This window comes from Pseudorca crassidens, chromosome 21 (assembly GCF_039906515.1).
Source record: "Pseudorca crassidens isolate mPseCra1 chromosome 21, mPseCra1.hap1, whole genome shotgun sequence".
Lineage (NCBI taxonomy): Eukaryota > Metazoa > Chordata > Mammalia > Artiodactyla > Delphinidae > Pseudorca > Pseudorca crassidens.
In genome coordinates, this window is record NC_090316.1 from 29198485 (window position 1) to 29211197 (window position 12713).

Consider the following 12713-nt stretch of genomic DNA (forward strand, 5'->3'; position numbering starts at 1 on the left):
GGGAAGCCTTAACATTTACACTGTTGGCAATGTCTTGACGGTATGCCCCCTTTCAGAAGACTTATAACATCCATTATTGTATTTATACTCACAACTATACATGACAAGTAAGTTAAGATTTATTACCTTACCTTATACCTAATAACACAGAAAAAGAAGACTGTAAAAGAAGGGGTCATGATGTCTCCACCATGGAGTAACAGGACCAGATCTAGACTTGAAGCGGCCTCACGCTTCCCTTGGTGTTCAATGAGGCCAGACAGAATTGCAGTCATTCTGGGATAATACTGGAGTGTAACATACTTCTTTAATAATAAAAATTTTAATAAAAGTATTTTATTTACTTTTATTTTCCTGACTTAAAAACAGTACAGAAATATCATCTTGATATATTTGAATAAAGGAAGAAATATAGCTTGGGGCTGTCTCTGTTTCAGTCCCTGCTCTGCCACCTGGCAGCTGTGTGGTAAGATATTTAACCTTCTCTGAGTTCATTTTTCTCGCCTATAAAATGGGGATAATAGTATCTCAAGTAGAGGCAACTGATTACATTTGCCTGGCACATAGCAATACTTACTGAATATTATTATTCAGTGTAAGGTTTTCTTAGAGTAATACATTATTGAAAGAAATTTTTAGAGAAAGATATTTTGAGTGCAAGAGGGGTTTAGGAAAGGGGCTGTAATAATATCATATTAATTATGGCCTTAGGCCTCTGCACAGTATATAGAGGTTCAAGAAAAGTAGAAATTCATATACTGTTGTATACATATATGTACACACATACACACCTACAATATTTATGTTATGCTCGCTCCACAGAAAATGCTGAGGTGCGAACATTCCAATAGGTTTGTGCAACGTAATTATTAAATTTAAATTTAAAACGGAAAACATAAAAGAAAGGAAACCAATTATTTCAGTTGGTGGTCACGGGGCCATGCTTTATGGCCCCGTCCTCCTCAGGCCTGAAAAACGCCATCATCTTTCAAAAAGAGTGTGACCAGACTGTACTGTTAACATGAGGGGGGAGAAGGGTACGGAAACGGAAAAACTGAAAACAGTCACCCTGCGGAGGTGGCGGAAGAGACGGAATTCAGGGCCGTGCAGCTCCCTGGACTGAGTTCTGGAGCAGAAAAAGGGCAGCAGGGAAAATTCAGATCAGGTCTGTAAGTTAGTCAGCACCAGTGTTAATTTCTTGGTTTCCACGACGACACTAGGGCTGTAGAAGACGTGATTGTTAAGGGAAGCTGGGCTGGGTGATATACCAACTCTCCGGGCTGGTTTTACAAGTTCTCTGTGAAATGATTTTAAAATGAATAGTTAACAAAACGAGGAGGGAGCGGAAGGGGTTTCCTTTCTTGTACCCTGGGCAGGTGAACAGAAGGACTGATTTCAGGGCGTCTCTGCTGTGTGCCTCAATAATCCGTCCTCATTAGAAATGAAATATACACCAAGTTAGTTATCAATTAAGTGACAAGCTAGATAAACATCACAGATGTTAACTGACCCTTCAAGGGTTCTTTGAAGCTCACTCAGCTTCGCCAGTTCCTTTGAAGTTCTGTTTTGGCTTCAGCAAGTCACTGATCAGATTGGTTTAATGGTGAAGTTGTGCCTGGTTAATGGGAACAAAATAAAGTGTAGTTACAAAACGACTTCTTGCTCTCTTATATGTAATCTTGCATCACCCAGACAGGCAAAGGGGTAGAGTCATGTTGGTTAGTGAATGACTGAACTTAAGCCTTAAAAAATATCATAAAGTAACAGATTTTCTGTTGCTATAAGAAGTCAGCTCTAATCTAAATCAGCCAAGAAGCATTCTTGCATTGATGATCCCTGAGGTTTTCCAGGGAGGCAGATATAGAACTGTCTGCCCCACTGGTGGTACTTCTTCGAATGTTCTACCATCCATATGTCAATTTAACGTTGGTTAAATTGGGCCACGTGGGCCTTCCCTGTGGAGGCTGGTTCCTGAACAAGCGTGCAAGAGACACAAACGTGCTATGGTGAAGACAGGGGTGCATTCAGTGGGGCAAAGTAAGGGGTGCTTGCCGGGCAGAGGAGAAGGCCAGACTGGAGGGCAGGGTGGGCCAAGCTCTGAAAAGCCTTGAATGACATGCTAAGGCCTTTGGGTTTTATTCCGATGGCCCATGGCTCAGTCACTGAAGGTTTTTAAGAAACTGATGCATTTAAATAGGTTTTGGGGCATATTTTAAACGCATTTATTAGCCCTTGTTTTCTTTCCTTCTCTACCCTATACACACACTCCCTGCCATGAAATGGGGTAGATAATTATTCCCAAATATGAGTGCATGTTTTGAAGATAGCAAATGCTCTCTTCCTCGTTTCTCGTCAAGACTCTGTGATGTTCTTAGGAACATCCCTTTAACCATCATATCTTAATTTAGAAACCTTAGTAACTTAACTCTGAAATAAAATCAATTTTCTGCCTCCTTGATATTTCCGGACTTAGGAGTTAGATGCTGCGCCATCAAATCACTTCAGAAAGTAAGAACGTGTGGCTAGCTTTACTGTTAACCAGGTTTTTAACTGCAGGAAAAAACCGTAATTACTGGCCCACGTTGCAAAGACCACTAGGCATGACAGCTCTCTTTTAAAGGAGGGTATTGATAAGAGACCAACCTATCTAAAATTAGAACCTGATGAGTTAAAAACAAATTCAGCCTCATCTGATGTACACAGAGTCGATCAGGCTTAAGTGATGACACCCCGGCCACGGTTAATACATGGATAATTTTGGGACTTTACATCATCCACCGCTTTTAGACTGCCTCTGCTGTAGCCATGGCAACCCTTACATAAAACATAGCTGAGTTGGTAATTTTACTCCAAATGAAATGAAAATAAGGCTAATCCTATTATTGTTCTTAACAATTTCCCAAGTAGCTTCTTCTCAGAGTGCCCTTGCTTGTATAGTCCGTCTTTTAAAAATAGATTATTGGAAAATCATACGGGTGTGTGCACTCTCTCTACTCACAGCCGTTAGCACTGTCCTACTGCCGCTGCCGTGTAACCTTGTGCCTGAGAGGAGGTGTATCCACCTACACGGCCACTTAGTATTTTTCTTGCAATTCGGGGATGGGTAAATCTTTTAAATGTACCAGTTTAGACCATGAAACATTTCAGAGGCAGTCACTTGAAAGTTACGGTTAAATAATAGTCTTGAAGATAAGCCCTATTATGCATTTGTATAAATCTGAGAAGGTAACTCAAGTGATCCTGTTTTGTATTGTAAATGTGCCCGTGTGTGTTGCAGTACTGATTTAGGAAAACCATCTTTTCCTTTTCTGCCTCCACTGAAGAGCCTTCTGTTGAATAGGGGTCCTGTGCCATGTCAGGATCTTTCTCTTTATAATTGTGATAAACACTCAGTGTCATCCCTGATATTGTCCCTGTTGTCCCTGACTTTCCTGATGCAGCATGTGTGCTAAATGGTTTCTCAGGTGGCCCATCTCCCCTACGGTGGTTGTCTGCCCAAGGCTTTAGGATCCAAAGTGCAGTCCTGAAACAGAGAAAAGGGAACTTCCTGACAGGCCATTAAGCTCAGACCTGGGTTCTTCCATTGGGGGGACGGTCTTACAGTAAAAAGGAAACATAGTTTGGGTTCAGGGGCCTGCAGATCCAGCTGCAGCTCTACCAACGCTCCCTCAGCTTTGCCATCTCTTACCCTTTGTGCCTCTCAGTCATCAGGAGAATATAATGATCAGTACAACTCTCTGTCTGATAATGGCTGTCGAAACAGAGAAATCATGATGAACCAACAGGTAACCCAGTTTATCAGACCAGAAGGCACCCAGGGTCAAAGTCCCACGGACAGCTTTTCCATCAACTACCCAATTCTTCCCAACTGCTGCTGGATCATTGATCTTGGTATCCTGGCAAATACGGGGAGATTTCAGACAGCCGGAAAACGTCTTCCAGTCTGAATCCAAACACCAGGAAGACACAGGGCCATTTCTCTGGCTGCCATGACAATATTCTCTATGTCACGATTGTGAGTCGTTGCTATCAGGCCCCGCAGGTTGCCGTGGCCTCACCTGGCATTTCCGACAGGTGGCAATTATAGCAGATTCAAGACCCCGTCTGAGAACATTTTTCTGAGTCTGGTATTGAAGTTGGAGGGGACCCGTGTCGGGGGAAAGGACTGATGGAGATAAAACAGAGGGGAGGAGAGGACGCAAAAGAAACCAGCGGGGATGAGAAAAGAAGAAACAGGCAAAACCAAGTCAAGTAACATTGTCTCACTCCTGGGGACCGCTTACTGAAGACACGTGAACTGAAGGAGGTCTCCCTGCTCAAGGCGGTCACGTGGTGTGGGAATGCGCCATGAGGCCTCCTGCGAGGCTCTGCGCCACCGGGACTGGCATCTCTGTTCAGCATTCCTATTTTTCTTTCAGACTTGGATATGGACATCTGAGTTTCCTTTCCTACATAAACGGCATTTGTTTGGCGAAAGCCAACCTTGACTGTGGAGTCTACATTCATCCTCCGATATGCCTACTTTTTTTTCTCTCCCCCAGCCCGACACCTCACCATCCAGGTGACGCCCCTCATGTCTAGAATCTCTCATAAATAAGGCCTTTACCATGAGTCCCTGAGTTTCTGAGAAACCGTCACCATGTAGTTTTGCATGGCAATGATTTTCTGGAAACCAAAACAAGGTGACTTTAGAGCTAGGAGGGTGTTGCATCACTGAATCTCCTACAGTGATACACAGAGAAAGGCACTCAGTAGATGTTGAATGAATTAATTCAAAAGCTCATTTAGGATAGCCCCTTTTTATACAAGCAGTTAAATGATCTGTCCAAGGTCACAAGGAAGGTTTGGGGCAGAACTTGGAGCAAAATCCAGGACATTCAGCTTTCATTTTGGTATCTGTTTCCACTAACTCTGATGTTACAAAAAGGTAGATAGATAATAACATAAACCAATCCTTGAGTCTTTAAATTGTATAACGTGAAATAAGCAAAAGGGTAATAAGCTTGCCTGATCTAAAAGGATTGCTCAGATCAATGAAATGAAAAACAAAGATCACAGAGGCAGTGGTTACTTTTCTTTTAACTGAAGTAGCATTTACCATAAGAACAATAAAACTAACGAAAGGAAATGACTTAAACTATAAATATGAATCCTCTGCTTTGAGTTTTGAGTCTTGGAAAATAAAATTCAATGTTGCTAATTGGTTTAAAACGTAAAACAGTTTATGACATTTGTCAGGTTTGATATTTTTATCCTTCAGTCTCTGTACTGAAATACAGACTTAAACCTATAGAGATATTCAGAATCATTCATTTCATCTCCTCCACCAATGCATAAACAGCCAACATTTCCTCTATCCCAACTTAATTTGAACATACGTATTGTCAAGTTTCCTTACCGTTCAAGACCTGAAATAGATAACAGCTGCAGTTTTTAAAATGCTAAGAAATTGAAAAAATAAAACCAAAAAAACCCAGTTCAACCCATAACAAACGACATCATTTAAAGTATACCTTAAGTCTTTAAACATTTATTCTTCGAATTCTCCCTTTTCAGTTGTCCTTATAGACACACCTAGAGCTGCTCTCACACAAGAAACACCATACACCAGAGACTGTAATGGATCTGATCAGGTTTTCTTCTGTTGCCACTAGCGCACACACCAGAGAACTGATCATCAGATGACTGGCATTATCTACGTATCAGATTAGTATTTACGGTTTGCCTGTGACCCTCATAGGTGCAGCATCTCCAGGGAGGAAAAGACATACACAATCACACATCTGCAGCAGAGGCGACAAACGGTTGGTGACGTGACATTTTTAAATCTCCACTGTCTAAAAATATCTGTTTACACTGAATCAGCTCCAGACCAAATCCAAAACTAGCTTAGCTCACTTAGCTGCCATCTTCTGTGTTGCTTTATAAGAATCCAAGATGAGACATGATACGTTCCAGTGCCCAAGGCCAGATAACATCTCCACCTCCAAATACCAGCACAAAGACATCTTAGAAACTTGGAAATCAGTCACCATATAGATGACATTTTAGCAGCCAACAGCGGAAGGCAAGGAAAGAACACAACTTTGTAAAGTCTGTTGTGGGAAGTGGGAAGGACATTTCTTGTCCAGTACTCACCATATGGAGGGCGCTTCTGTCCCGCTGATCTCTAAGAAGTCATATCCTTCTTCGAGCTGAAAGTCAGTGAAGACTAAAGCAATGGTGTCCCCGGGTTCTGCGAGGATGGTCCACGTACAGTCGGCGTTGTTCTCGTACTCTGAAGGGAAGTAGGGGCTGGAGATGCTGCCGCTCGTCCCCCGTAAGGTCCCTCCGCAGGCCCCCTCAGCTGCACAGGACAGAAACAAAGAAAGCGTACTTGAAAATGGCCTCGTACACAAGCACCTCCACAAAGTGTCACGCTCGATCAGTGACACATATTTTCTGAACCCCAAAGAGCGACACGCAACCTGACAAAGGGTTTCTCCTGGTTTGTTAGTTTAGTTCCACAGAAAGACTTCAAAAGTCTACCCATTACACCGCGTTGTTAACTGAACTGCCACTATAGAAAGAGGTGAAATTGTCATTTCTAAAATCTGGAACGTGCGGTTACTATACACCTGACATTCACAGACAGCTGAACCATATTTTCAAAGGTTTCCTCTGCATCTTGGAAGACGGAAGTAAGTTGTGAGTCTTAACAGTATGTGGCCATCATTTCTTCCTTTTCTGAGAGCTGGCTTGAAAACACAGTGATCTTAAAAGAAGCAGTTGCCCTAATCTTTATGTCCTGTAGAGTTTGGGATGTGCACTTGGTTTTGAATTTCAGGTAAGTTCTTGAATGAGATGATAATGGAGACACATCAACTCATAAAAAAGTTCTGAGTAGGAAATAGTTGCATGAAAACTTAAAATGGATTATCTTGGAAAAGTGACAAGGAAAAGGTCACTAAGATAAAATACATTTAGGATGCAAAGTAGCATTGGAATAAACATTGTTTTGAAGAGAAATGGATCCTGTAACTTTCTCCACAGAGTAAAAAATAGATGGTATTCAATTTATATAATCATCTATTACAAAATGTTATGTACGTAGTAAACTGTACATATAGGGTAGATAAATATTTGTGAAATAACATGTTTTAAGACAAGTCTGTAAATACCGTCCCTCCCTTCCTTCTTTCCTATCAGACAATCCTAGCAAACAGTATACACTTGGCCCTCTATATCTGCAGATTCAGCATCCAGATTCTACCAACAGAGGAAGAATATACAAAAAAAATTCCTAGAAAGTTCCAAAGAGCAAAACTAAAGTCTGCTGCATGCCCACAACTATTTACATAGTTTTTTCATTGTTTTAGGTATTGTAAGTATTCTAGAAATCATTTGAAGGATACAGGAGGATGTATGTAGGTTATACGCAAATACGATGCCATTTTATGTAAGGGACTTGAGCATCCGAAGATTTTGTTATCTGCAGGGGAACCTGGAAGCAATCTCCTGTGGATACCAAGGGACAATTGTATTTAACAATGAGGGACATCAGCGTTACAATTAGAGTGATAGACAAAGTCAGCCTGTTACCAAGATGGGAAACTTGCCTTTGGCGGCTCCTGGGACTAGACAGAGATCACTTGGAACAGATATATACATTGGCTACTGAATAAATAACTGTGTATATAAGCATATCACACATATATAAAAAGTTGATACACACACACATATATATATATAAACTTAAAAGTTTTCAAATCCAATGCTGTGGTTGGGTGATTACATGAAATGTATTAAATCTGACAGTGAAGACCGCATAAGTGGTTTGTAATTCAGCTGCCTAGCAAACAGCTCCCCTTCCCAAGTGTTAGAGGAGAAACACTCATATCAAATTATTCTGGATTTTTGAAACTGTAACCTATGTGCTGAAGCAGTTTATGATTTAAAAGACCTCGAAACAGGTGTATTTGTGTGCATAATACACTATAACCATAAAATAAGAGTGAAGAGGGTAAGAAGCATACTGGGTTCTTTGGGAAAATATCTTGGCGACCTTGACCGAACAAAGGTGATACTAAACCTATCTGACAAGAGTATGTATGCACAGGTACCAAACATCAACCACGGACCTTGGCTGTAGCTCTAGGGCAGGGCCGTGGAGTTCTTCCCCTGCAGCCTTTCTCCCTCTGGTCGTTCAACTGTCGGAAGATCTGAGGACCTGTAGAAGGTGTCTACTGAGCTGGGGTGACATCGTGTTTCCAGGGACTCCAGGAAGTGGCTATATATTACCTGGTATAGGAATATTTTATCAGCGGACAGAGCTGTGCTGGTATCTGCAAGCTGATAGCAGCACTGATGTCTCAGCAACACATCTACCCTCTGTTTAAAAGGGTGGTTGAACTGGATAACCTCCAGTGTCACTTTCTTTGATCCAATGACTCTAAGAGTTTAGATACTAAGTATCTAGATTTTCCTAGGACTTCAGCTGAGGGCTTAAGCAGGTCATGGAGGACCACGCTTGGATGGCCTAGTGAGTGAGTTCTGTACTCACTAACTCCAGAGGAGCCTGGGATGCCCATCACAGGCGCAGGCAAGTGGTGCGATTTTATGGCTACTCTGTTGAGACTAGGAGTAGACTGTATGAGGAAGACAAAAAGAATAGAAAATGAAACTAAAGAGAAAGAAAATTAAAAAGTTGGTAGAGAACAAAAACTATAATTCTTCCAAGGCTGCAATCACCATTGCGTTTTCTCTGGTAGATATTGTAATGACCGCAGAACATTTTTAAATGAGTTACAGTCAGAATTATGTCAGGCTAAACAGATGCAGGATGTATTATAATTCTTAATGCAGCATTTCAAATAAAATATTACAGAACACTATCAGGTAGTCTGACTGATGATACCTTCTTTGATAATTAAGCACATAAAACAAAACAAAAATAATTCATGCCACTCATTGGATAACAAACAATAAAAAACTGTACAGAGTGAGGTCACATGTGTATGTGTGTTTGAACATGTCTGTGTGTGTTTGAAAGCAACTGCAACGGTGCTTCACATGTTTTTCCAACAAAACATTTTAACAGTTTTAGCTTCTTCCCCAGTTTTGTAAGATAATTTGTTCTCTAAACTATAACATTTTGCACATCTAAAACGTAATAGCATGTGAGGAAGGGTAACATAAGCCCCGTTTGAGTCTGGGAAATACACTCAGGAATAACCCAGAAACAGTGAGGGATGGAATGTGGTGAATAAATTCTCCGCCTTCTCTCCCCTTGGTGGGGAAATTTTAAACTGTAACTTACATGGAGTATCAAATAAGACCCAGAGAGATTTAGTACCAATGCCCACAAGACTAACCCTATTAAAGCATACCTCAATGGCATTCTTCACTTCCCAGCCTCACCTCCTCACTAGTTCACTTTGCTTCCTGAATCACCTCCCAAATACTTTAGCTGCATTAAGTCTGGACCTCAGAGTCTACTCTCGTGGGACTGAGGCTAGGAAAACAGAGGTGTCATGGGTACTTGATAGGACCACAGGGAGCCCAGATAGTTGGTTAAACGTTATTCGAGTGTGTCTGTGAGGCTGACCTGAATAGAACAAAAAGGTGGATTAAGAGAGAATTCACTCCCTTGGATTGACTGCCTTCATACATGGACTCGGGCTGGGACTTACAGCCCTGTCTCCCCTGGATCCAGCCTGTTGACTGCAAGTGTTAAGACTCCGCCTCCAAATCCAATGAGCCCAGTCCTTTCATAAATCTCTTTATATTTCTCAAAATCTCCAAAAAATAAACCCCTCAAAATCATGTATGATATTTTATTTACTTTTGTATCTCACCATATATTATTTTTAAAGTGCCCAATATAAAATACTGACGATACCTGAACTTTACTAGAGCAACTGCTGGTATCTCGATGGACCCGAGGATGAAGCTGACACTCCTATGACCCTAGCCTTGGGCTAAGGCAATGGGTTACGTCCGCTGGTCTTTACAGCGCTATGCAATAGACTCTACTGTGGTTCAAGATGTGTTTACTGATTTTGCTTTTGTTGTCATTTGTAATAGTAAGACTAGTATAGCAGCAATAGTAGTAGTGACAGTTCAGAGTTCAGAGATAAAAATCTCTCCATCTAAAGGCCCCAAGGAACACAGAGACACAGTATCATATATCTCCGTCCTAATTTTTAACTACATCACCAATTTCCAAGGGAAAATTATGAAAATATGAGATGTCCACAATCATAAAATATTCACTCATATCTCTTTTTCAGTTATGTGCTCGGGAAATGTACATGAATGAAGACCCTGCATTTTCTAGGAGGTACCTACACCTCATTATTACAGGTGTCTCCTATAATAAAGAGTAGCAAGGAGAAAGCAAATTCCTTTTTCAAGTTATTATAAAGAGATAACACTGAGATCATGCTTCTCAACCTCTCCACCACTGACATTTGGGGCCAAAGAATTTTTTGTTCTGAGAGGCTGTCCTTTGCATTGTAGAAGGTTTAGCAGTATCCCACCCTGTACCCACTAATCGCCAAGATTATCGCCCCCATTGTGACAGCCAAAAATGTCTCCAGACATTGCCAACTGTTCTCTGGGGACAGAACTGCCCCTCATTAAGAACCAATTATTTAGATGAATTTAATTAGTGCTTTTTCCAGTTCTTTTCACTGGTATTATATAGATCCTTCTAAACAAGAGGAATTAAAACCATATTAAAATGCTGTGTAGTATTCTTTCTTTGAGTCAAGATAAATCATTGATTGGATATTTGACCTATTTAAACTTATTAAAATATAGGAAGACTATAAATATTTCCCCTTAGATAATATGTTTATTTAAAGTAATTTAAAAGAATTCTAGTTACTGCAATAGTATTTGAAAATACTCTCATTCTGGTACACTTTACACAGTTTTTTGATAAATTAATTAGGAAATAGCTATTAAATGTTCCAAACTAAAATGTTATCTCTTTAGAAACACCGAAAAATCAGTATAGATATAATAAATTTACTGTTTTTATTTAACATATCTCTAACACTAGGATTCATATTTTGATGGAAAATATGTGACAAATGTAATTTAAATTATTTTATATGACAAATTATATTTTTAAATACATAAGTTTATAATTTCTGAGATGTTTTCACAAGGCAGGCCTCACTGGTTATAAATCAGTAACACTGCAAAAACACAGTTAAACTAAACAATTTAACACTTTTTCTCTAATTATTCATAAATAAAATACTAAAATGAAATGCTTTACTTGAAAATTAGATATAGAGGTTTCAAAACTAGAGATCATTAGCTAGGTTTATATATATATATATATATATATAACATATATATTACACATAATGGCCACAGACCTTTGGAATCATCTCTTAATGCTGTTTACACACACACACATACACTTACAAGCACACACACAATAGTACTGAAAACTAAACGATCTTCTTACTCTCATCTTTTCTCTGGAAATCTGTTTCACTCAAATTAACCAGACTGATCCTTTTAAAATTTAACTTGAATCTTAAAAATTTCCACTCAAAACTGTTAAACTTTCCGTATCCCCACTCGGAATAAAATCAAACCCGACCAGGACCTGAGAAGCCCTAGGTGATCTGACCCAATGCCCCCATCTCACGCCCACGTTGCCTGGCCTCTGTCCACCCCACCTCTCCTCATCCCCCTCTAACCATAGCCTGCTGGGACCACAGCCAAGTGCGTCCCTGCCCCAGGGTCTCTGCACTCACCGTCCTGCCTTCCGGTCTGTTCATTAGTCCCCTTCCTGGGTCCACCTTCTCTGACAGCTGTGTATGAACTGGCATCTACTTTGGACCATTCCCTGTGTCTTCATTCTGCTCTGTTACGTCTTAGCACTTTGCTAAGGGCGAAGCATTGAACCATAAGCTTTACGAGCTTGCCTTTGCACAGGTCTGCTATTCCTAGTAGGCGGCCTGGAGCCCAGTAAAATTCCCCGCCCCGGCCTCATTGTGTGAATGACTCAGCATTTCCTACATATACCAGTTACCTGGAGCCTATACTCAGTCACCTTCAGTAGGAAAAATGGGACTACAGTAATATATATTTCTGGGCCTAAGCATGGCGTCAAACTATATCATTTCTGAGAGTAGAAATAGAAAAGTTAATTTATGTATAGAAATAGGAGGCATTTTCAAGCATGAAGTTTAAAAAAAATAATACTCTACTAAAAACAACAGCAAGCCTCTAAGCAGAGAGGTATTTCAGACGAAAATTAATTTCCAAGAAGAAGGTTTCATCATGGTAGCAGGTCCAGGAGGGGTTTAGCTGACGGCTTGTTTTGCTTTGTCCTCATCAAGTAGCTAAGCCACAAGTCCAGAAATATTATTTTTATTCTCAGCAGAGCAGTGGGGAAATTTCTAGAAGAATTAAAGCCAAGGCAGGCAGAGAAAGCAAAATAATCAGAGCAAAACATTAAGAAAGGGAGATTATGAACAATCTTCCCGGAAACTGAAGAATTATTTCAAGCTCCGTAAGCATCTGATGTAAACTTAAAAACCACATATAAAAAGTAAAATGTATTAAAAAAAATAAGTAACCGTTAAAAATAAACTAAATAATTCTGACCAATATTTAAATAATATAGTTATATGAACATAATGTAAGCTTCTTTTATCCCTGGATGTTCACAGCAGGACAAATGTATCAAAAATTTTACTTGAACA

The 12713-nt window shown here is 40.1% G+C and overlaps 1 protein-coding gene across 2 annotated transcripts in view; it reads right to left on the reverse strand.

Moving 5' to 3' along the window:
- The window catches only part of CSMD1 (CUB and Sushi multiple domains 1), a 1750344-nt gene that overhangs the window by 846533 nt on the left and 891098 nt on the right, over positions 1-12713 (reverse strand). For both annotated transcript variants that reach the window (XM_067722119.1, XM_067722118.1), the window contains exon 5: positions 6139-6346. In XM_067722119.1, the coding sequence (XP_067578220.1) occupies positions 6139-6346 (208 nt within the window). The remainder of the gene's footprint in view (positions 1-6138; positions 6347-12713) is intronic.